The sequence below is a fragment of the Gopherus flavomarginatus genome, chromosome 5 (assembly GCF_025201925.1).
Source record: "Gopherus flavomarginatus isolate rGopFla2 chromosome 5, rGopFla2.mat.asm, whole genome shotgun sequence".
Taxonomy (NCBI): Eukaryota; Metazoa; Chordata; order Testudines; family Testudinidae; genus Gopherus; species Gopherus flavomarginatus.
This window is the reverse complement of record NC_066621.1, coordinates 57218260-57244582: the sequence shown is the minus strand read 5'-3', so window position 1 is coordinate 57244582 and position 26323 is coordinate 57218260. Positions and strand designations below refer to the sequence as shown.

At 43.5% G+C, this 26323-nt stretch overlaps 1 protein-coding gene across 2 annotated transcripts in view; it reads left to right on the top strand.

The window, feature by feature from the left end:
- PDE3B (phosphodiesterase 3B) overlaps positions 1–26323 on the top strand; it is a 269596-nt gene that overhangs the window by 199249 nt on the left and 44024 nt on the right. For both annotated transcript variants that reach the window (XM_050954507.1, XM_050954506.1), the window contains exons 6-10: positions 9476–9686; positions 10206–10282; positions 13770–13921; positions 14299–14436; positions 16143–16254. In XM_050954507.1, coding sequence (XP_050810464.1) covers positions 9476–9686; positions 10206–10282; positions 13770–13921; positions 14299–14436; positions 16143–16254 — 690 coding nt within the window. The remainder of the gene's footprint in view (positions 1–9475; positions 9687–10205; positions 10283–13769; positions 13922–14298; positions 14437–16142; positions 16255–26323) is intronic.

Below are 26323 nucleotides of genomic sequence, written 5' to 3'. Positions count from 1 at the left end.
AGCCTAAGAAAGGAGTTTACATGTTAATAATCTTTGTGGAATACGAGAAAAATAGAAATATCAGATGCTGCTATGTAGTAGCTTAGTAAGTGTTGAATTTCATAATGACCAGTGTATATATAATGTGTATACTGTGTACTAGCAATTAGAATTGGTCTCTTTGCCCATATGAAATTAGAGCCTTAGTATGCAGTTCTTCTGCCAATTCCACCCATTCATCTCTGATTTTACCATAATTTCAATAAGCTATTAAACTATGTAATGTAATTTTTAAAATAGAGACTTGATTGCCTCTTTAAAAATTATACAAGTTTCATTGGGGATGCATAACTACTTTTTTAATTAAAGATATCATTATTCTTCAAACTGTACTGTATATTTTTAAATCCGTTCTTTTCACTGGGTTTGTCTAGTTTATTCACTGATTTTAGGCTCATTTCATTTTCCTAAACCCTAAGCAGCCTACAAACTCAGGCCCTGCTCCTGCAACTTGTTGCATGTGGATAGACCGCTGTGCCTCTTATGGATCAATTGCAGGATTAGCATCTTGGTGACATTATATACAGCATAAAATACTGTGTGTAATCCAATATTTTAAAAATATAAATATAAATTGAAAATACACTGAAACTTAAGAACCACTCAAAGGATCATCAAAAGTTGATTACTTTGCAAAGATGGCCTTCTAATAAGGGTGGTGCAATCCAGGGATACTTTTTCAATCTGTTAAAACAGATTATTTGAGAAGGGTGTTCTTTTGCACAGATTGAACATTTACCTATTCAAACATTGTGGTTTTAACATATTAGATCAGAGAAAACAAAATTGTAGTTTAATATATAAATTGAAAAAATATTCAAATATGGCTGAATATTTACTAATTAAGTATCTCAGTGATAAAATAGAACATTAAATGCATGCTTAATTAAGGGAAAACAGAATGCAGTATTATCCAATGTGGAAAATATGACATGTTTAAATATATGCAGTGATGTCTTCGGTCATATATTGTAGTCTATTTTATACGTATAATTACACTAAAAAGCAGTTAAGAGAACATTACTAAGGTTGCAAAAATCAACCACTCAAACATTAGGAAATGCCGAGATTAAGGTTGTCTGTGCACTGAAAGAGGCAAGGGTCCTCTGGAACAAACAGTATATAATTATGTAATTAAAGTCTGTTATATAAGGCATGTGCACAAGGTAGGGGGAAATTAAGGTCACGCATGGCATTTCCTAACTGTTGAGTGCTTGACTTGCAGTCTGAGTAGTGTTTTAATATTGTGTGTACATGTGTGTAATTTCCTTCATCTTTAAAAAAGCAAACTGAAAAATCAAAAATTCTGTCTTGTCATATCATATTGACATTCACATAGGTCATTAACAGGGCTGTAACCTTTAGATCCACCAGAGCTCTGCCACTTGACCTAATGGAGTAAGTGATAGAAGTGGTAGGTTCTTCTTCGAGTGCTTGCTCATATCAGTTCCAATTAGGTGTGCGTGCACTGCGTGCACGTTCGTCGGGAGATTTTTACCCTAGCAACACTCGGTGGGTCGGCTGGGCAACTCCTGGAGTGGCGCCGCTATGGCGCCGTATATATACTCCTGCTGACCCAACCACCCCTCAGTTCCTTCTTACCACCCATGTCGGTCGTTGGAACTGTGGAGTGCAGTTTTACTGACCTCCATCTCCCTAGCTACTCGTAGTTCTCTAGTTACATTTTGTGTATATAGTTCAAAGTTACATAGTTATAGTTAATTCTTATCGTTCATAGTTAGTGTTATAGTTAAGAGAGGTTCGGGGATTAGCCCCTTCCCCGCACCCGGTGCCGGGGCCCATGCCCGGTTCACCGGGTTTCAAACCATGCTCGGCCTGTCACAAGCCAATGCCGACAGGAGATCCATATGACTCCTGTCTTAAGTGCCTCAGGGAATCTCACCTGGCAGACAAGTGTCGCATTTGCAAGGCCTTTAAGCCAAGAACAAAAGAGGAGCGGGACTTTCAGCTAAAACAACTCCTTATGGAGGCAGCTCTTATCCCTCTGCCTTCAGCACCAAGCGCTGGACAATTGGTGGGCAAAAGCGCCTCCTCAGCACTGGACCGCACCGGTACTGCCAAGGCCTTTCGTCACCGGCCGTCGCCGGCACTGAAGTCGACTCGGCACTGCTTCTTCTCCCTGAGGTCGAGAAAGCCTAAGACTCCTGCTGCTTCCGTGCCACCTGCACAGCAGCCAGAGAGCTCGTCTAAGTCAGATTGCCCAGCACTGACACCTGCCCCGGCACCGACGACGTCGGCACCGTCGATTCCGGTCCCATAATGGCCGTCGAGTCCGGTGCCTGTCAGCTCCCTGGCACGAGCCGTGGTTGAGCTTACTATTCTATCCACACCTGAGACATTTTCAACGGCGAAGGATCTGATTGCCATGACAGAGTCGACACTGCCTCAACCCCCGGCACTGCCAGTGCGGTTAATTCAGTCTATCGGCAAGCCTGCCTTGATAAGAGCATCCTCTGTCGGCACAGCAGAGCGGCACCAGATACGATCATGGTCCCGCAGACGTTCTAGGTCCCGTCGGCACTCCTGCTCCCAGTGCCACTCGCAGTCCCTGCACTGTTCTCCTCCTTGGTACCGGTTGCACTCGCGGCACCGTTCAGTATCCCGTTCACTGGCCCGCTACTCTCGGCACCACTCCAGCTCCCAGCACTGCTCCAGGCACCATGACTCCCATAGCCGCTCCCGACATCAAGCCTCGAGATCTCGGTCGACCTCCCGGCACCGCTCCGGTTGCAGGTCCCGATCTCGTTTCCAGTATGCCTCCCGGTACTGGTCCCCGGTGCCAAGTAGGGCAAGGTCCGCTAGAGACAGAGACTCTGCCCAGGGCTTTTCAGCCCCTCCATAGCCATCCAGACACGCATCAGTGTCGTCCCACACGGACAGCTCTTATGCACAGGACCGCAATTCCAATGTGCCCACCAGAGTCTTCCAAGAGACCCAGGCCCAGGACCAAGGACCCCATCAGTGGTCATTCTGGACACCTTGGGCATACCACCAGGCCCAAGGTGTACCAGTAGTTCCATCCCGCTCTGTCCCATCAGAGCACCGAGTGCCAGTGGCGACAGTTAGCTGTCCCCCTCCGACTGCTACAGAGGAAGCCCCAGTTCACCCACCGGACTCCCAGGTTCCACTGGAGCAGGAGGTCGCCCAAGAGGAAGAGGCCACACAGGACCCGCTCGTTGCCAGCATCTCCTCTTCCTCTTCTCCAGATGAGGCGGTGGCAGGAACATCCTCCTCAGGCCCTCCTCCAATCGACCTGAGAGCCCATCAGGACCTCCTGAGGAGGGTAGCACTCAATATGAACCTCCAGGTGGAGAAGGTCCTGGAGGTAGAGGACCCGGTCGTGGACATTCTGTCGGCGGATGCCCCCACCAGAGTGGCCCTACCGTTTATTCGGACCATCCAGGCCAATGCCGATACTATATGGCAGTCTCCAGCCTCTATCCCTCCTGCGGCCAGGGGAGTCGAGCGTAAATACATGGTGCCCTCTAAAGGGTACGAGTACTTTTATGTCCATCCTCGTCCCTGCTCACTAGTCGTCCAGTCTGTTAATGAGAGGGAATGCTGTGGCCAGCAGGCACCAGCCCTGAAATCAAAGGAGGCTAGGCGAATGGACTTACTCGGCCGCAAAGTGTACTCGGCAGGGGCCCTATAGCTCCGGGTGGCAAATCAACAAGCCTTGCTTAGCCGCTATTATTATAAGACCTGGGCGGCAGTGGGTAAGTTTACGGAGCTACTCCCTCAAGACTCCTGCCAAGAGTTTGCTGCCCTCTTGGAGGAAGGGAAAAAGGTGGCCAGAACTTCCCTCCAGGCTTCGTTTGATGCAGCCGATTCAGCAGCCAGGACTCTGGCCTCGGGTGTTACCATGAAGCGCATCTCATGGCTTCAGGTTTCAAGCCTCCCATCGGAGCTCCAGTATACCATTCAGGACTTGCCATTTGATGGTAAAGGTCTCTTCTCGAAAAAGACTGACCCCAGGCTGCAAAGCCTAAAGGACAACAGGGTCATAATGCGCTCTCTCGGCATGCATACCCCGGTGACCCAACGCAGATCTTTCCGTCCCCAGCCTCACTGCCTGTACTCTGCACCTAGACAAAAACAGGACTTTGGCAGGCGGCGTGGCTGAGGTGGTCGTATACAATAGTCAAGACCCCAAGGGGGTCAAAATCAAGGTCCCTCAAAACCACCACTGGGACCAAAGACGAACTTTTGAAGATGCGCCCGAGGGCGGCGTACCAGTTACAGGCCAGGATCCTTCTCCTCCCTTCTCCAACCATCTCTCCTACTTCCTCCCAGCATGGTCCCAGTTAACTTCAGATCGCTGGGTCCTACGCACGGTGGAGTATGGGTACCACCCCCAATTTATTTCAGCCCCGCCTTCCCACTCTCCAATCCCTTCCCTCTTCAGGGACCCCCCTCACAAACAATTCCTCTTGCAAGAGGTGCGGACGCTCCTCGCTATGGGAGCTATAGAGGAGGTACCAAAGGACAAAAGTGGCAAGGGGTTTTACTCCCGTTATTTCCTAATCCCCAAGTCGAAGGGAGGTCTCAGACTATCCTAGACCTGCGAGGACTCAACCAGTTTATGATAAAGTTGAAGTTCCGCATGGTATCCCTGGGGACCATTATCCCGTTCTTGGATCCTGGAGACTGGTATGCCGCCCTTGACATGAAGGATGCGTATTTTCACATCGCCATTTTACCTCCGCTTCGCAGCCAACCATCAGCACTTCCAATTTACGGTCCTGCCATTTGGCCTTTCTACAGCCCAAGGGTATGGCCGTAGTTGCCGCCTATCTCCACTGACGTCGGATACACGTTTTTCCATATCTGGACGATTGGCTCATCCGAGGGGCCTCCGAGACACAAGTCATCCAGCATGTGGGCATTGTCAAGGACCTATTCACACATCTAAGCCTGATGATCAATATAGAAAAATCCACTCTGGTTCCCACACAGAGGTTAGACTTCATAGGAGCTATCCTGGATTCCAGTCTAGCCAGGGCCTGCTTACCACAGCTGCGGTTTCAGGCGATGGCAACAATCATCTGAGGTCTACAGAATTTCCCGACGACCTCGGCTTGCATTTTTCTCGGTCTCCTGGGTCACATGGCTGCCTGCACGTTCGTGACCAAATACACCAGGCTCCACCTCCGTCCTCTCCAAACTTGGCTCAACTCGGTATACTGCCCGGGCAGGGACCCAATAGACACGATAGTCACCATTCCCCCAAGCACCCTAGGCTCCCTAGAATGGTGACTAACTCCCTCCCTGGTGTGTGCAGGGCTGCCGTTCCATCCGCCCCAACCCTCAGTGTCCCTGACGACGGACGGGTCATCTCTCAGCTGGGGTGCTCACCTCGGACACCTTGGTACTCAAGGCCTCAAGTCATCTCAGGAGCTGGCATTACACATAAATGTCGGAGAACTGAGAGCAGTCCGCCTGGCGTGCCAGGCGTTCCAGCAACATTTACAAGGCTGTTGTGTCTCAGTGTTTACAGACAACACAACAGCCATGTACTACATAAACAAACGATCCTCCCCCCTTTGTCAGGAGACCATCCAACTCTGGGACTTTTGTATAGCCCACTCGATAGACCTGGTAGCGTCCTTTCTCCCAGGGGTTCGGAACACTCTGGCGGATCGACTCAGCAGGTCCTTCCTGTCTCACGAGTGGTCGATCCACCCAGACGTTATGCATTCTGTTTTCCAGAAGTGGGGATTTCCCCACATAGACCTGTTCGCTTGCTGCGCGAACAGGAAATGCCAGATGTTCTGCTCCTTCCCAGGTCTCTCCCCGGGATCGATCTTGGACGCTTTCTTGATGCCGTGGAAGAGCCAGCTGCTTTATACCTTCCCACCATTCCCGCTGTTTCACAAGGTCCTACTAAAACTCCACAGGGACAGAGCGCTTCCAATCATGATCGCTCCAGCGTGGCCCAGGCAGCACTGGTACACCACTTGCTCGACCTGTCGATAGCCAACCCAATTACCCTGCCACTCCACCCAGACCTCATAACTCAGGACCACGGCAATCTTAGCCACCCAGACCTGCAGGCCCTTCACCTCACGACATGGCTGCTGCGTTGCTAAACCAGTCAGAGTTACGTTGCTGTGCATCAGTACGACAAGTTCTCCTGGGTAGCAGGAAACCTTCCACCCAGTCAACGTATCTGGCCAAGTGGAATCATTTCTTCTGCTGGTGCAAAACGCATAATCTTACTCCCACTGCGGTCCCTGTTCCCTCTATTTTGGATTACCTCTGGTCTCTCAAACAGCAGGGCCTAGCAGTATCATCACTGAGGGTACACTTGGCAGCCATCTCTACCTTCCACCCAGGGGAAGGTGGCCATTCCATGTTCTCACACCGTATTGTTTCGAGGTTCCTCAAGGGCCTGGAGCACTTTTACCCTCAAGTACGCCGCCCAGCACCCACCTGGGTCCCTCAACCTGGTTTTAACCAGACTTATGTCTCCCCCATTCGAGCCGTTGGCAACCTGCTCACTACTCTACCTGTCTTGGAAGACAGCTTTCCTCGTAGCCATTACATCGGCCAGACGTATCTCCAAGCTTAGGGCTCTTATGGTGGATCCGCCATACATTGTGTTCCACAGGGACAAGGTGCAGTTGCGACCACACCCAGCATTCCTCCCTAAGGTGGTTTCAGCCTGTCATGTTAACCAGGACATCTTTCTCACGGTCTTCTTCCCGAAGCCACACTCAACGCGACGGGAGCAACAACTGCACTCCCTGGACGTCCGTAGAGCGCTCGCATTTTATATTGAGCGGACAAAACCCTTTCGTAAAATGCCTCAACTCTTTGTCGTGGTAGCCGACCGAATGAAAGGCCTACCTGTTTCCTCTCAGAGAATCTCATCTTGGGTGACGGCGTGCATCTGCACTTGTTATGATTTGGCTCATATTTCCCCAAGCCACATCACCGCGCATTCTAACAGGGCTCAGGCTTCATCTGCCATCTTCCTGGCTCGTGTACCTATCCAGGAGATATGTCGCGCAGCTACTTGGTCTTCGGTCCACACCTTTGCTTCACATTATGCTCTGGTTCAATGGTCCAGAGATGATGCAGCCTTTGGCTCAGCAGTTTTGCATTCTGCAACATCTCGCTCCGACCCCACCGCCTAGGTAAGGCTTGGGATTCACCTACTTGGAATGGATATGAGCAAGCACTTGAAGAAGAAAAGACGGTTACTCACCTTTGTAACTGTTGTTCTTCGAGATGTGTTGCTCATATCCATTCCAAACCCGTCCTCCTTCCCCACTGTCGGAGTAGCCGGCAAGAAGGAACTGAGGGGCGGTTGGGTCGGCAGGGGTATATATCCGGCGCCATGGCAGCGCCACTCCAGGGGGCGCCCATCGAACCCACCGAGTGTTGCTAGGGTAAAAATCTTCCAACGAACATGCACGCAGCACGCGCACACCTAATTGGAATGAATATGAGCAACACATCTCGAAGAACAACAGTTACAAAGGTGAGTAACCGTCTTTTGTCATCTTCTGTACGGACCAGCACTAGAGGATGATGGGGACACTTTGCTAGTGGATTTCACAGATATTTGCTGACAACAAAGGAAAAGTGAGATTCAGGGTCTTGGGTTCTATTCCAAGCTATGGAGGGGAGTGTCCTCTAGTGTATATGGAATCTTCTGCCATCTGACCCCTACTGCCAAATTCCCTCCAACTTGTCCTTGTCCCAGTCCTGTCTCCCTCACCTTTGGCTCCTTTTCCCAGTACCATTCTTCTCATCTCAGTTACAGTATCCTTGTATAGCAAGTCTTAGACTCACCCCTCTAGACTCCCTGTTGCAGTTCCAGTTTCCATGTCTGTACCCCTTCCTAACTCCCATTCTTCTTGTCCAGCCATTCCCAGTCCCCATCCCACTTTCTCATTTCCTTGTCCCCAGTTTCCTTATCCAGGCATTCACAGCCCCCTCTTCCATCTGACTCTCTTCCCACTCTACTTCTAGTCATTTCTTTGATTCTTCCAGCCCATGTTCCTTGTACGTACTGGCTCCCTGCCCCAGTCTCCCAATCTGGGTTTCTTGTCCAATCTCAATGTCTCTGCTTCCTCCAGCTCCTTGTCCCAGTCTCTCTGCCTAGCCAGTCCCAGTTCTGCCCCAATACTCAACTCATTATCAGATCCGTCTGCCCTTCCCCCAGTTAATCCCATATCCCCCCTCTTGTCATCCAGTCTCAATTTCCTCCCCCCCACACCCTGACCCTCCCATGGGCCTTCCTGGTTCCCAGTCTGTCTCCTGCAAACTTCCAGTTTCCATCTCTCCTCCCTGCCAGCCTCCAGTCAGGTTCGTCCTGCATGGCTTCTTGTCCCAATATACACCTTTTTCCCTTCCACTTAACTCCTCAGATCTGAATCTTGCCCCTTTGTATTCAAGTCAGGCAGTTTTATCCTCCATGCTGCCTGGGTTCCAGCAGGGGGTCATTGAAAGTACAGGAAAGGCAGACTCCGTGCTTTGCCCCTGCATCCCTAGGCTGGAAGGAACATGCTCAGTCACACTGTGCAAATGGTGCATGTACAGTCTGATCAGTACTAGGAGCTGTGAGAGGCTTGAGCATGCTCTGAGCACAAAGAATACAGAGATTTTAGCTGCTGAATCTAAGAAATCTACTGATCATATGGAAACTGCAGTTTTTCAAAGGCTTATAACTTGGCCAAATTTTGGTGGATTTTCACAGGAACAGTGAAGGGCATATCTGTGACACAAAGCCATCCTCCTGCCAAATTTAAAGTCTCTTCTCCAAACCATGGAGACGCTAGAGTTTTTAAAGTAAAGGTCACCAGAATTTTTTAATGTTGCAAACAACTTTTTTTTCTAGCATCATTCTCAGAAAAAGATGAACTCTTCTGGCTGAAATTTTCCATAAAAACTCAGTCTGAGGCAGACAACTAGCGTAGAAATTTTTAGCACAAACAGTTAAGCAAAATCACAAGCAACTGAAAACAGGGTCTTTTAAAGGGAAGTGTAAGGGAAGCTTAATGATCAATGCTAACAGCCCCTCCTAACATAAGTATTAAAAACCACATACATTAAAACCAAATTACTAAACAAAAAGTTAGGTTTTACACATACTTATATATGAGATCTCATTGAAAATCTGATATACAGTTTTTATATGGAGAAGCTTAAACACTGAACAGAGCATGCACCCAACAAATTACTCAGATGTGCAGCCTACCCTGTATTACTTGTGTATAAAACCAAAACAATGAATAAATCTTGATATCTAATACGTGTTTAATAGTTTGATCCATCTATAGTATTTTTCACCTGTCACTTTGTTCTTATTAAGCTTATAGAATTTTCTTTTATCTTTCAAAAACATTGTTCTTTTAATGTAGTCTAAAGAAATGCTCAGTAAATAATTACATGTATGTTTTTGCAGGTACTTCCTCTAGCCTGAGTCCTGTTGGTTCATCTAGTCATGGGTCTATCTCCAGTGGGTCCCTTGTCAGTCGGTCACTTGTAGAATTTCCTGATACTGCTGATTTTCTTACTAAGCCAAGTGTTAATTTACATAAACCTCTGGGATATACATTTAATTCTCCAGATTTTCAGCAACAAGTTAAAGCTTCTACAAGCTATACTTGTAACAGGTATTGTAAACCCTCAGATGTATTCAAAGGTATAAAAGCAAATTGTTATATGTTGTAAATATCAATACTTTTATATGAAAAATAAGGAAACCTGATATATCTGTGAAAGATAACTTCTCATACTAACTTATATGCCTACGTATATGTAGCATCTATTATCGGGAAGGGCTGTAAATACACTTCACATATTTCATTGCTCTGTAATTGAATGTGACAACAATTCTGTACTAGGAGTGCTATACTATATGTTTTAGGAGGGGAAGGGAAACTCCATGTTTGGGAATTAATTCTGTTCTGATTCAGTCACCTTTTAAATGACCAACGCTGCTTCTGGTAGCACAGTGAAGGTTACTTAAAGTACTTGCCAGGCCCAATCCTTCTTGCTTTGAGATTTACCAAGGTGATATGACTGCCAAGTATCTGAGTAATAGCATAATAACTGTAGTATTTATACAGCAATCAGAAGTGGAAAAAAGAGAAATATGCTAATATTGTTCCTTGTCTTGTTTATTCTGTAAGCTGTGGACATCAACTTCTCAAGCGTGTTTCAACATCACAGTCAGAGTCTGGGGCAGAATATCAAGGCAGAAAATCAGGTAGGATCTCAAAATATGCAAGTATTTGATAGTGCTTCACTGTGCTTTTTCAATAAATAAGCAATTTTAAAATTCTATATTAAAACTTTTCCTATACTTCCAAATAATTCATATGTATATCTTCTTATTAACCATTTTAATGGTTCCCTATATATCTGGTTTATTATCTTTCAATTTCTTGAGCCAGGATAGAAGATGGCGTAGTCTTATGTGTATCCTGTTTAAAGATATGTTTTCTAATCTACATCTGGCTTCATATTTTTGCAAGCAAATGGAGTTTTTAATGCTCTGTAGCTGGTTTTCTGAACTTTTAACATGTCACACAACAAACTGAACTTTCCTACTCCTGACTAGCAGTTACTGTATTGTATTCAATTTCTCTGAAAAAAAGGTTAACATTCTACAGTGTAGCTTTTTCCACACTCTCTGCATCAGGAAAGAGATTTTTGTCTTATGATACTGTCCTGTCAATTCTTTCCATGAAAACGAGATAGAAAACAAACAACTAATTTTCATTATGAAGAACCTGTTGAGGCCATCTGAAGAATTATTGGCCAGTGTGACAAAGCTCCAAGCCTGTATTGGTGGATTCAGTGGCCTAAGAAGCTCACTAAGGCCCTCAGTGTGACCTCCCTTTCTTAGTTTAGCAGCAAAAATCACACCTTATTGTGCTACTTTCATCACAGGCCAGTATGGGAAGTGGGAAGGTGGAATACCCACAGTCTCTGTTGCTCCTTAGAGCTCAGTAGGCACAGTTCAGCTTCCTGCCTGGACCAAATTCTGCTTGCCCTCTCATGGGGATCTCTGTAGAACATAGGGGGAAGAAGGGAACCGGGGCCTGTCCTCTACTCTGGGTTCCAGCCCAGGGACCCTAATGGTAGCAGCTGTTGGCCAACTTCCTATTCACCGCTGACGCTGCTTTGATTCCCTGGGCCACTTCCCCATAATCCCTTTTTCCCAGCTTCACCCTTACCTCAGGCTTCAGCATCACTTCCTCTCCTCCAGCTCCTTTCACCTGGGCATCCTTGAGGGCACTGGAAGGAGAGCTTTTAAGCAGTATGAGTAGGACTTTGATTAATTCCAGCTGTCTCTATTAGCCTACCAGCCTTAACTGACCCTTTGCTGGTTAACGGGAGTCAGGTGCCTGCATTAGCCTAATGACCTTAACTGGTTTAATTGGCAGCAGGTGACTTGATTGGCCTGGAGTAGCCTTTGTTTGACTACCCAGGGAACTGAGGCTGATATATTTGCCTTCCACTACTCTTTTATAGCCTTCTGATCTGAGTCCGTCACACCAGTTAAACTAGATTTACATCTTTGCACTGCTGGAGTGGCACAAAGCAGCCAAAGTGTACCAGTGATCTGGCCTGATTTTTGTGAAAATGGACTACACTTTACATTTTTTCTGCTAGCGGACTTTAACCAGCTACTGTACTTCTCAAGGGACCAAATGTCAGTTAGGGATACCAGATCACATTGCTGTCTGTCCATTCCCTGTTTCCTGCCCTTCCTACTTCACTACACCCTTTGCCCCTGAAGAGGAGCTGAGGGAGGGGATTCGTAGGAGCCAGCTATATCAGCTGTACCCCAATGGCGGCTCATTTGTTCCCTCCTCTTTCCCCAATTGAAAGTGGTTTCCACTCTCTTTGCTTGAGTGCCCTAGATACAGAATTTAAGAATAACATGAAGTGGACTTGTGCATTCTGTTCTTGATATACTAGTTTAGAAGTTTATATCAAGAGAAATCTGTTTCGTTGTCCTCTTCCCTTTCTATTATTCATTCCCCGATTTCTATTTTGTGTAGACTACTATGAAAAAGGTGAGTTTCACAACTGAATTCTGAAATCAATTTGACTAGAACTCATTCTGATACATCTTTGCCTTAGTGATAAAATAATTACAATAATTTGTGTTTCTCATAAGTGCAGTTGTTTTCATGGATCATGAATGGAGAGACAGTCTGAGGGCTTGTCTTCACTACCGGGGAGATTCACTCTGCTGCAATTGATGCAGTGGGTGTCGATTTAGCAGGTCTAGTGAAGACCTGCTAAATCTACTGCAGAGCACTCTCCGGTTGACTCCGGTACTCCACCTCTCCACGAAGAGTAAGGTAAGTCAACCAGAGAGCATCTCCTGTCAATGCAGCGCAGTGAAGACACCGCATAAGTCAACCTAAACTCCGTCTACTCCAGCTATGTCATTCACATAGCTGAAGTAGCATAACTTAGGTCATTTATCCCAGTAGTGAAGACAAGCCCTAAGATATCCTTTTCATATTTCTTTAGGACCAGTATCTTAAGTTGGATTCAGAAGTGAACTGAGAAACATAGGAATATGCAGAGCACATATATCTACGCTACTTAGAAAAGAGCTTTAGCCACTCAGTCTTTCTCCCGTCTCCAAGCGCCTAGGCTGGAGAGGCTGAGCACCACACCTCTCTGCCATTCCAACTCCCTGAGTTGAGGGGGAAGCCTGAGTGTCTGTGCCTTCTGTCTGTCTGGCCCCACAGCAATTTTTTTGGTTTCATTTCAGATTGAACCAATTTTTTTGAACTGCAAATGAAACAAAAAAATGGTTATTCATGAACTCTTTCAGACTAGGACCATATCTTCCTCTGTTGACAGTAAAATACTTAGCACCCAAAAGCATGCTAAATAGTGAACCGTATCTCTGATTCTGTAATCTGTTTTCATTTAGTTTTAGAGACGAGAGCATTACCTGCTTGTAATATTTTAATTCTTTTAAGATTATTGCTTTTTTAAAATAATCACCCAGTCTTCTCCACTAAGTCTGTGGAGAATTTAGTGTCACATTCATTTAAACTCTTAAATTTGGTCAAAAAGGAAGTGCAAAAAGTGAAGCAATTAGCTGCTCATATTTCACCAAAGGGGACATACATTTTATCACTGTAGATACTTATAACAGTTAAAAAGTTTGATGCTGGAATATTACAGACTTATTTACGCACATTTAATAAACAAATGTACATCCAATAAACAGGATGATGCAATAAGCACAATGAGGTACAGTACAATGATTCTCCATCCCCTCTTTTGCAATGTGTCTAATGCATAGAAAGGGATGGAAAGGTTGGTTTGAGATTTTAATGAATGTGGAATTGTAAAACAATAAATGCTGTATTGTAAAGGATACAATTTGATACTTAAATGACAAATACTTATTTGAGGGAATATTTATATAAAATATTAAAATTGACTATCTAAAATACATCTTGTAAGCATCCATGCTGTCCTCTAAGTTAAAACACAAGCTGATGAATGTAACCATCCCCATCATCAGGGCCCTCTCTACTTAATAGCTTGAGAAGAGAAAAGAAAAGATGGACTTTGCAGAAGTCACAGGGTCAATAAATCTAACTTCTAGTGGGCCAAGGATAGGAGCAAATAACAACTGATTAAAAATCTTAATTCCTGAATTGATTTATGAATAAGTTGTTGATAGTAATTGTGCACTTGTCATATTTAAGGTGAAGATGGAACCACTGGTATTTCAAAAGAGTCAGTCCACCATACAGAAGGACGGAAAGATGAAAGAAAAGAAAGCAGAGACTGCAGAAAAATGTTGATAGAAAGTGACAATCAGCAAATGGCTCAAACACAGAATAACCAGCAATCTGATGTAAGCATATAATTGCAATAATACCCGCAATGTTGTATATTAATGTATTTCTTTGTGGATTTTAATATTATATGCTAAGGAGGTCCTTACTTTACATTATTGTATAAGAGCCTTTGGAAAACAGTGCATCATTGGAATCCAGGATTCCAAATACTGGTTAAGTTTAGGAGTAAAATTTCAAGGTATACAACGATATTGTGGCACCATTTCAAGGCAAAAAGGGTTGATGGGATAAAATAAGTGTGCAGAATAACTACAGCAGCACAGTGGAATGTAAAACGTTCTACAATACTTTATCATTTTAACGTCTATTTAAATACAAGTGACAATTTGGTTTTCAATCTCATTGTGGAAATGGTTCATTCTCTCTTATACAGGTGGAACAAGATCCTTCTTTAGAACTGATGATAACAGAAGATCATGAATCATTAATGGAGAAGATGAACAATTGGAATTTCCAAATTTTTGATGTAGTGCAAAAAATGGGAGACAAGTCTGGAAGGATCCTTAGCCAGGTTTGTTGCTGTTTTTGGTGTATGAGCCACAACTGAGGTGCAGTTTTGCCAGTCTGTGTCTAAATTAAGAATAGCTTGAAAAGTAGCAATTTTATTTTCTTCTCTTCTATTCTTAAATGTGTGTAGACCGTAAGAATTGCTTATTTTGTGGGAAACTTACATCAAACCGTGGGTTTTTTGCATTTTATTCTGAATACTGTGAGGATATTGATAATTCTTATTTTATATGGGAGTGAGTTCTGTAGTCTTAACTCCAGCTGCAATGAAGGGCTCCATCTCCTGTCTACTGTTGCATGTTTTTTGGTGGAATGTAGCTGTCATTGGAAGTCAAACCTGAGATGGGAGAGGCAATCTTTCTAGGAACCTTTTCTATTTCTCCCATAAACAACACTATTCTTTCTTCCATGATGCCTCTTACATAGAATGCACTCCCTGACCTAATTAATAAGGCTACTACTCTTACTTCAAGACTCCACTTCCACTGTGAAGTCTACAGGAAGTCTGCCAGCCACTAATGGCTAGGCTGAAGGACAGTTGGTGATAGCTGATAGCAGATTTTATTTATTCTCTTATTGATGTATTTATAAAAGAAAAAAAATCTTTCAGATGATTTAGTACTGTCAAATTATGCATTGGTTAAACTGTGGAACCGTGTGATCTTTTCATAGTTATACTTCTCCCCTCTCCCCTCCCATTTATTGTATCTTCCTTGCATTTGTTTCAAAGATAAGCTGTTTAAGTTAGAGACTTGTGCTATACTGTGCATTTGTGTAGCACCTAGCGTATTAATATTAGTAATAATAATAAAATATATAATAATGGCACTGTCACTCTGTTCTAAACCTCTGAAAGAGTCATAACTTTTAGATATTTTCCTTTTAGATTGAAATTGGCAGTCCAGATCTTTTGATGCATCAAAAATGTTCTCACAGTTCTGATTTACCTTCGTCCCAGTTTCCTTAACGAAGGAAGTTGGTATCAGCCTAGGTATAGAGACAGGAGTGCTCTTGGAGAAGCTAGAACTCGGGGGGAATTTCTTGCATAGCTTCTTAGGTTAGGATGAGGACACTGGAACCTGTTGAATATGATTCTATAAAGATATATGTACTGCATTCCTAAAAGAGTGGTCCAGGGAACAGTTTATAGGGGGGAGGAAGACTGCCAGAGGAACCTTTATCTATTTTCTTCTGGGAAGCCTGAGAATTCTACTTTGACAGATCTCTTAATCAAGTCTATGGTTGAAAGATTATCTAAAGCATTAATGAGCAACCTTCGGCCTGCGGGCCGCAGGTTTTCACCACTGGTCTAAAGCTTTGGGATGGGGACTGTTTGGTAACTCTGCTCCTCAGTAATAGAAAACAGTATAATTTTTCTAGCATAGCATGCATAAAAGATTAAAGATAGGAAAAGAAAGTAAGAAGGTGCATTAGGGTCATTTCAGTAAAGAGATATGCAGATATTTTTTTCCTTTTGATTTCAAGAGAGTGGTAAGATAGGTGTCTGTTTTGATGGAAAGAATTCCAACAAACTGTATTAATAGCACATTAGTGCCTAATGACTCATTTTTAATGAAGCATCAACAAAATTTAACAATTTTAATAATATACTTGATAAAAAATATAGCAGAACATTCTTAAAGTAGAATGAAGCTAAAATGATTAAACTTTGACACTTTAAAACCAAAGTTAATTTTAATATGTGTTTAGGTGACATACACCTTGTTCCAAGACACTGGCTTGTTTGAAATTTTCAAAATTCCAACACAAGAATTCTTGAATTACTTTTGTGCACTAGAAAATGGCTACCGAGATATTCCCTGTAAGTAATGTCCAACTACACTATATACTTTTATTCCTTTATAACAAAACATGTAAGTATGTTTACTTATTATTTTACCCATAATATTACAGATAGACAGTGTCTAATCTTAATGTTACAGGTATGGTAATTGGATTGTTTTTAATTAATCTCTTGTCTCATAATTTATAAAAAATAAACCTACAGCAAAAGATTTGGTGGACTCCCAAATTGAGTCTGCTCACATTTAAGTGAATATAATCTGGTAAAATGTGCATGCATAGTTCAGGAAGTTTTCAGATTGAGCCTGATCCAAAGTCTTTTGAAGTCAGTAGAAGTCTATTCATTGACTTCAGTAAGTTTAGATCAGGTCTGACAGGAATATAATGCTTATTTATTATGCTAACCCTTAATTAACACTGCTATTCTTTTGTGGTAAAAGGAACATTCCTCCATACAATCTAAACTTTTACTCTATTTTGTGTTTTGTTCAAGACAATTTAAACTTTTTTTCCTGTGCTATATACATGTCACGGCTGGCGTATCAGTAAGTGGTGACAGCAGCTGGAATTTCAAAATTGATTAATAGTCATTTAATGTGTTTTAAAGATATTAGCACAAGTTTTCTGGTCTTTTGTTTTATAGATGTCGTTTACTTCAAAGTCATGTTATTCTTTGAATCTATGTGCATGTAGATCCCAGTGGCAGTGTGCATTCAGAAGTTTTATCAGCGGTATCCACTAGGGGTCAAACATGCACCTTCATGCCCTCCCCCTCCTCTCCTAAGGCATAAAGGGAAAGCAACACTGCCCACCATTCAGTTCCTTCTAACCACTCCTTGGCAGAGAGGTGAAACAACATACTGTCCTTCCTTAGTATAGCTAGTTTGTTGTTACTGTAAACTTTTGATTTCATTTTATCCATTGTATTTGAGATTGTAGTGTTTACTCTATAGCCTGTTGGCAAAAATAGTAATCACAATAATAATAATAATAATAATAAATAAATTTTAACTAAAATAAGCTGACACCACTGACATTTGTTTTGAGAACATTCCAAATGTAGTTGAAAGGCCAACAGAAACACTCTAAACTAATCATGATTGTTTGATATCACGAAGCAAAGAAACTTCCTATGCAATGGATGTATCAACCAGAAAGTATGTATCCTGCAAGCTGAGGGTACTGAAACAGTCTTGAAGAAGATATGATAGATGTGAGAGCCACCATGTGAAATTTGGCATGGACAATATAAACATTGAAAAACCTGAGCTATGGTACAGGCCACCAACTCCTTTTCTTTTTCTGAATAAGGAAAATAAAATCCTTTTCCCCTGAAGCCAGAGGCACTGGCTCTGTTGTGCTCAGCTGTAGTAGAGATTCTGTTTCTTTCTGCATGAGCCTCCCAGGCGAGTAGTCCCTGAAAAGGGGAATGGGTGGGTGGGTGTGAGGAGACATTTTATGGAATTGGATGGTATACCCCTCTTGGATCACCTGCAAAATCTCGTGTCTAAGGTAAGTGCAGCCCAAGCCTCCTTGAAGAAAGAGAGATGGGAACCAAAAGAAAGGTAAGAAAGGTATCAATCCACAAAGTCTAGAGCAGTATCCTCAACTGAAGCATTAAATTGTTGTTTCTGAAATTGAAATGGCTGAGTAGAGGACAATGGAAATGGCTTTCTCTTTTGATACCTTGACCTCTTTCTCATCTTATCTGGTGCTAAAAATAATCAGAAGAGGTGTAAAAATAAGAAGAGGTAGCTAGCTGATATCTCTCTCTAGAAGAAAGTTGACATTTATATAATGCTTCCTTCTAAAATTGGGAGTATATAGTCCCAAAAATCTAACTGTATTTCGAGAGTCCTTCAAGGAGTGCACAATGTGTCATCTAGTTTTTAATTAAACAGTTCTTTCCCATCAAATGGTAAGTCTTGCACTGTTCTTTGCACCTCCTTATGGGTACTCAAAGTATATAACCATGAGTCTCTCCTCATGGTAACACGTGTAACCATCAGTCTTGGTCATGTGTCAGCTGAGTCCAAACCTACCAGAAAGGTTGTCCCTCTAAACAAATTAATTTAAATTCCTCTTTGATATCTGATGGTAGTTTGTCCATGAAATCTGCTGTTCTGTACCACTAGATATAATTATACTTGGTCAGCCTAGCTTTATAATTTGCAATTCTGACCCAAAGACAAGCGGAAGAATAACCTTTTGGTCAAATAAATCTTATTTTTTTGGCTCTTTTTCTGCTCAAATAGACTTTATCTGTTTGGTCTTTTCATTAACCACAGTATCTACTAAGGATTTTGGTGCCAGGTGCATACAGAAATTCCCAAATTCCTTTTGTGGGGGGACTTAGTATTTATGTTCAGCCCTCTCTGAGGTCACTGTGATAGATGCCAAAGTACCCACAAGTCCTTTGTGGGTTCAGAGATTCTTTCATTAATAGGATGAGCTATCCTGTTTTATTAAACTGATTGAAGAATATCAAACAATTTGTGTGTTTTCTAATGGACCAACTCCAAAGACATTCTGCCATTCTCCGTAAAAGCTTTAAAATAATTTGCAGCCATGGGAATGGAGGAGATAACAACTTCATCCAGGGAAGATGAGAAGCCCCTCAGAGATGGATTTTCTTGTGGTGTTGTAGTCATGTTGGTCCCAAGATATATGAGACAAGGTAGGAAAGGTAATATCTTTATTGGATGAACTTTTGTTGGTGGAAGGTGCAAGCTTTCAAACTACACAACATTTTTCTTTAGGTCTGGGAAAAGAAATCAGAGTGTCTGAGCTAAATACAAGTTGGACAGATAGTTAAGCATAAAACTTAAATTTTATAAGGGGTCACTTGAGATGGAATGGGCAATAACGGTTAGATTGTTATGCAAAAGGGGTTGGACATGAACTATTTAGGGTTAGCATGCAGGTGCATATGTTACAGATTGTTGTAATGAGCCACGAAACCAGTATCCCTGTTATATCCATTGTTTTTAGTGTCTAGGAGTGTTATGAATTTAAGTCCCCAGGCTTGCCATTTGAAGATGTTATGTACGTTTCCTTTGAGAACAAGTATTGAAAAATCAGATATGGAGTGATCACTTTATGAAAAGTGTTTGGGCATGGGTGATATGGTATTTTTGTCTTCTATCATTTTTCTGTGTGAGTTAATTTGAGAGCATAGCGATTATCTGGTTTCTTCCAGAGAGGAGGAGTTGGGGCATATGATGCACAAGATATGGTATTCCACATGTTGTGATAGGCATGTGTAGGTCCCAGGAATCTTGATAGGTGTTTCTAGGAGGTATTTATCATTGCAGCAGTGGAAGTATGTCTGCAGATTTTGCATCTGTTGTTCTGGCAGGATCTGGTACCGCTTAGAGTTGGTGTGGCCTGGTCTGTGGGGAGCTTGCTTCTAATGATGAGGTTGGCGGAGTTGGGGAGTTGTTTGAAGAGGAGTTCAGAAAAGATTTATTTCAGAATTGTGGGTGACAACTAAGTATCTGTGGTCAGTGGGGTTTTCTGTTCTTTATTGAAGCAGGTTCTCACAGATTATGGGCAGCCCATTCCATGATGCAATCTACTTCTCTGGTGAAATGTTTGCATTGCTCCTTCGCCCTTTGCAGAAAGTGGTTACTGAATCTCAGAAACAGCCTGCTCTGTGGGAGAAGGGACAGACCTCTGATGCAATTTAAATTCAGGTCTTGGGTGTGAAGCCGAATGATGACTTGGTGTTGAGGACAAAGAGGCCAGTATGGCCAGTGTTGAAAAACATACGGGTAAAGCATATTAAACCAAGATGATGGACCCCAAAGAACGAAAGATGGCTCTTGTGGCAGAGCCCAAAATGCAGTGATTCTAGAGGCACCTTCTCTGTTACATTCACTGTTACATTCACTGTATGGAGCTGCTGAAGATGGTTGACGCTTTGGGGCCTAGTCTCTACTGGAGGCCTCTGATGACGAGGAGGAAAAAGAACCTGGACCTGGAGGTTCTATAACTTGCTGAGGTGTGGAAGGATTTCTCTGATCCTCAATGTGAGGTCTCAATGAAATCTTCATGAAAGGCATTGGATTTTCATGCTATGGTGGACATTTTTGACTTGCCCAATATAGGAGAGAAGTACAGTAAAGGAGACTCTGGTATCAGCTGTGTCTATAAGGAGTTTCTAGCAGATGATCCCTGTACTGAGTGTAGGTAGCGGATATCTGATTTCCTTTTGCCCATAATCATCTACCTCTGTACTGTTTGAGTCCGCGCCATGCTCTTTGATGCCTTTTGAGCTGGTGCCAAAGAGTCAGACTCTGTTCACATTAGTGCCAGGTGTTTTGCTGGTGCCGATATATAATGCCGCTTTGACTGCAACACTATGCCGAACAGTACTGAAAAATCCTTTGACTGTGTTGACGAACTCGGGTACTAGAAAAAGCTGAAGTTGCACATGGTTCTGATTTGCTTTAAATGAGTTCCTCAGTACCTGTACCTCAGATTTCTTGTGCGGTTCTGGAGATAGGGACTATTGCCAAGAGGATGGTTTGGCAGTATACTCTTACTCCCAGAGGCAGCCAGGGTGTCTGACTGCTCTAGTGGTTTTGTAATCTGAGATTTAGGGTTCTTATTAAATGAATGAGTTCCCTTTGAGCCTTTGGAGCCAGGAATCACTTCCCTTTTTGTTAGGCACTAGAAGTCTGGCTCTTTGACAAAGCAACCAATGGCATCTTCAGCGGGTCAGTGAATAAATAAAATGCACTATTGGTCTTCAGCTTCACGCACCTCAGATCACCTCTGAGTCTGATACAACTCTTGTGGATTTCTCTGTGAGAGAGAGTTTTTTAATCTTGTTTCTCTGGATTTTTGAGTGCACTTTTTAAATACTCTACAGATTGTGCACTTAGCTGTGACTCTCCCCTAAATAATATAGACATTTGTCACGTCCATCCTTGAGGGGAATTACCACTCTACATGATAGGTATGGCTTAAAGCCAGGTGTTTAAGGATCAGGCATAAAGACTAGACTTGGTACCACAAAAAGCCTACTAAAACTAAAACTTATTAAAAAAAAAGTGTTGTTATTTGCTGACAAGCTACACTATAAAATACAGTGGATAAAATTAAATGAAAATTTGACAGTAACAATATACTGTACTAAGGAAGGACACCATGTTGTTCCAACTCTCTGCCAAAGGGTGGTTAGAAAGAACTGAGAGGTGGGCAGGGTTACTCAGCCCTTTATGCCCTCGGAAATGGAGCGTGAGGGCATAAAGACTGCTGATAAAAACTTCTGAACATCTGTGCAGAAGGCATATGCACACCATGAATGGGATCCATATGCATGGAACATCTCAAAGAACAACGGTTATAGTAAAGTGTAAGTAAGCTTTTTCGGGGGGCTGGGGAAGGAAGGGATTTTCTTCTGTCTCGATAAATAGGAAATTAAGCATATTATGATGAGCCTAACAGTGGCATATTGATTCTGCAAACATCTCTCTTCCATAGTTATCCTTTTTATTAGGCTAAGATGAAAAGATCCATAATGCCTAAAAACAATTGAACTTGTGTATATGTTTGAGATAGGTAGCTCTCAGTAAGAAATGCATCATTTGATTTTAGCAAAAGGTAATTTAGTAGCTATTTTTGTATTGTTATTGTCTTTATAAATACATTTCTAGTCCCAGCACTGGGCAATTAAAACACAAAACACAGTTCACATTAGTTTTATAGTTCATTTCACTGTTCCTCATGTGTAGTCAATCAGTTTATCCTATTGTATGCGTGTTTCACACAACAGAGGAGATGACATTTTTAATAGAAAACTATAATTCTAAAACCACAAATTTTACACACACATGCAAAACAAGATAATTCTGAGGTGAAAGTTTTTGTTCTTCTTTGAGTGATTGCACATGTCCATTCCACTGTTGATACATGCATGCCTTGTGCATAATTGTTGAAGATTTTTCCATCAGCAGTACCCATCGGGGCAGCATGAGTGCCCTCTGGTGCCTTGCACCAGTGAACACAGGTGTAAAGGGCCATGCTGCCCCCCAACACCTCTCAGTTCCTTCCTATCACTGGTGATGGTTGTTGGATCTGTGATCTTTGCATTTGCAAGTCTTCCTTCTCTTCGCGTGTGTGTGTGTGTGTGTGTGTGTGTGTGTGTGTGTATAGAGAGAGAGAGTAGTTGTTGTGTTAGTTAAGACTGGAGTAGTGTATTTGGTACACAGTTAGTGACTAGAGTAAGTTTAGCTTACTTCTTAGTGAAGCTCTGTCTCCAGTGCTCATTTGGGTACTGGGTCTGGTATCGGACTCACGCCATGTTCTGCCAGCTTCAATGCCTGTCACTATTGTGGCAAACCTATGCCAGTAAGTGATCCTCTTCCCAAGTGCCTTAAATGGTTGGGGTAAGTGTATGTTGGTTACAAATGTCACAATTGTAGAGGGTTCAAATCTCATTTGATAAAGGACAAGGCTGCTAGATTTATGTACTTACCCATGGAGTCTGCACTTCATGCTCCATTGGAACCTTCCTGCTGAGAACGGGTACCGAGCATGTCTGAATCTGCCAGGAGTACTCTGCCTGTTTGATCTGAATCTATAGGCAGACATTCCTCACTGGTACCAAAGAAAAGACTTAGTAAGTCCTTGAAGGACTCAGTACCAGGGCCTTCAAAATCTTCAGGCCAGGCACCAAGTGGAGGTAAGGACACTGATGGGCACTCAAATAAGAGACACCCCGAGATAGAGCACCCCCTGTGTGAAAAGAGTGATGATTGACTCTGGAGCCCAGGAAGGGCCCATTGAGACCGATTGCAAGACCAGCACAGCTAGAGTACTTCAGTGTCAGGAGTCTTTGGCAGTGCCTTGTGCGCCCGAGACATCTGAGGCAACATAGGAACTACTGAACTTCTCGATACCGGTTTCACCCACAGTGCAAGACTCCTGCCCGATACTAAGATTGGATGTGTTAGATCCTTCAGTGCCAGTTCCAGCTCCAGTGCACCATTTGGCACTGGTGGCTGCCGCTGTTGGTGCATCTCAGTGGCTTCCATAGAACAGGAATCCTGCAATGATCTTGCTGGTGCGTCCATCACCAGCCTTGCAGCTGGTCTCCCCATTACCAAGGGAAGCAGCTCCCCCGTGGTCAGAGGAAGTGGGCTTTTCTTCCTCATGATACTGAAGTCTGCTCCTATGCTTCCAGACCTGAGCAACCCCAGCAGCCCTAGTGAGGTGCCTACCCTCCATGGTTCAGAACTCAATCTAAAGACCAATGGCCAGCATATAGGTAAGTCCTGCTTCAGTATCAGTGGCCTTTTGGAGCTCTTGGAGCTTCCCACGATGTTCTGTGACATCCCTGCTCCCTTCCCACTCTCCCACATCAAGTAAGCACTGGGAACATATGCACAGGGTCACCACTCCCATTCTTCCAGTACCAGGACTGGTACTATGCCAGGGAAGTTGCTTACTCGGGAAGTGCAGAAGTTGGACTAAGGACCTCCTCAACAGCCATTAGCCTCTTCATCTTTGTTTCTGGATGTGGAAGTTGCAGAGTCTGCCTCGCCCCTGTCAGATGACTTCAAGGCCCATCAAGACTTGCTAAAAAAGGGTGGATGCGTCTGAAGGAGGTGCAAAAAAAGTCTCGCAGATTGGTGGACATTTTAACCGCTACAGGTCCCTCTAGGGTAGTTCTCCCTATTAATAAATCTATCCTACAACCCATTAACTGTTTATGGCAGGACTTCATCCTCCCTTCTTCCCACTGCTAAAAGGGTGGACAGGAGATGATAACCGCTACAGGTCCCTCTAGGGTAGTTCTCCCTATTAATAAATCTATCCTACAGCCCATTAAGTGTTTATGGCAGGACTTCATCCTCCCTTCTTCCCACTGCTAAAAGGGTGGACAGGAGATGATATGTCCCTTTCCAGGGATATGAAAATTTTTACAACCACCTACATCCTGGTTCCCTGGTAATGTCTGCTGCAAACATAAAGGAGAGACAGGGACATCAGGCCTCATCCCTGAAAGGCAAAGAAACAAGGAAGCTGAATCTCTTAGGAAGATTTATTCCACAGCAGGTTTACAACTGAGAATTGTGAACCAGCAGCCTCTTCTCGGTTAATATGATTTTAGCCTGTGGGATAACATCCTGAAGTTTAAAGACAAACTTCTGGATGATGATAAGCAGGAGTTCTCTCCTCTGGTAGATGAGGGCAAATTAGTTCTCAGGCCAGCTTTACAGGCGAGCCCAGATGTGGCGGACTCTGTGGTTTGAGCTATGGCTTCTCTTGGCTGCAGTCACCAGGTCTTGGCGCCAGAGGTGAAGTATACTGTACAAGACCTCCCATTCTAAGGTCCCTTGTTCTTCTCTGAAAAGATGGACGAGCCTTAAGTATTCAAGGGTGACCCTTAAGTCACTGGGAATTTATACACCAGCAATGACGAGAGAACCATTCTATCCACAGCAGTCCAAGTGCTTCCACCCTCTCATAGCTCAGAGAACAAGACCTGTCAAGAAAGACGGATAGAAGTTATAAGAGAAATCCTCCACCTCCCTCCTCCTCTACAGCTGCTGTTTCTAGGCAAATCATATCTTCAAAGCAAACATTTTGACCTGTTGGTCGACAGCAGCCTACCACTTTCCAGAGTACCATCTTTCCCTTACCCTATTTTTGCCAACTGCCTATCCCACTACTTAGGTGCTTGGTCCTTTATTACCATGAATCAGTATGTCCTAAGCATGGTGGAACTGATATACACCCTTTAATTTATTTCTATCCCCGTTCCCAGTCCCTCTTCAGGGACCACTTTCATGAGAACCTGCTGCTACAGGAGGTCCAGTCTGTACTCCTCATGGGAACCATAGAGGATGTTCTCATACCTTCCCAAGGAAGGAGATTCTATTCTCAATACTTTCTAATCCCAGGGTCAAAGAGGGGAGAGGTTCAGGCCTAGTTTAGCTCTAAGGCAATTTAATAAGTTTCTGAAGAAAACGAAATTCTGGATGGCTACTCTGGCTTCTGTTATCCCCTCCTCAGAGACAGGTACTGGTACAGTGCTCTCAATTTAAGGGACATTTACTTTCATATGTCAATTCATCAAAGACACAGAAAATTCCTCAGAGTTATGTTCCCACTACCAATTCTGCCTTTTGGTCTGTCAGCAACACCTCGCATGTTCACAAAATGCATGTCAATATTAGCAGCATTCCTGGGAATGTCGGTAATCTATGTGTTCCCTTACCTAGACGACTGGCTAGTGAGAGGCCTATCCAGGTATCAAGTACTCTCCAGAATAGCTGCTATCCAGTCAATTTTTCAAATACAAGGGTTTTAATCAATACAGAGAAATCTATCCTGACTCCAGTTCAAAAAATAGAATTCATTGCAGCAGTCCTGGACTCTACTCTGTACAGGCCAGGGTGTTCCTGCCGTTGCGGAGTTTGCAAGTAATGTAGCTCATTGCACTAGATCTAAAGACACATGCTTTGACTACAATTCAGTATTGCCTCAGACATCTAGGGCACATGGTGGTGTGCTCTTACATGGTCCAACATCCCTGAATGCACTTCAGAGAGCTACAGAGTTTGCTCACCTCATTGTATTCTCCAGCACACCATCATATGGACAGCGTGGTTCAGGTGCCTGATCGAATCTTGTCCTCCCCAGACCAGTGGCTAGACCTATCAAATGTTTGTGGAGAAGGCCCATTTGCTCCTGCTTAACAGACATTCACCTTAGTCACAAATGCATTGGACCCAGGGGCTCACTTAGGCCCCCTTCAGACTCAGGGGCTTTGGTCTTCACAAGATCTAGATCTCCATATAAATATTAGGAAGCTGTAGTCCAGCTGTTCAGCTTGCATGACATTCCTCCTGCATATCACAGGGTGGAATTTGTTAGTGCTTGCAGATAACACAGCAGCTATGTTTTATGTAAACAAACAGTGGGGAGCCCAGTTGATGAAGTTATGCCTGGAGGCGATCTTGTTTTGGAACTTCTGCATAGCCAGATCAGAGACTCAGACTTTAAGGTCAGAAAGGACCATCATGGTCAACTGCTGACCTCCTGCACATTGCAGGCCACAGAACCTCAGCCAC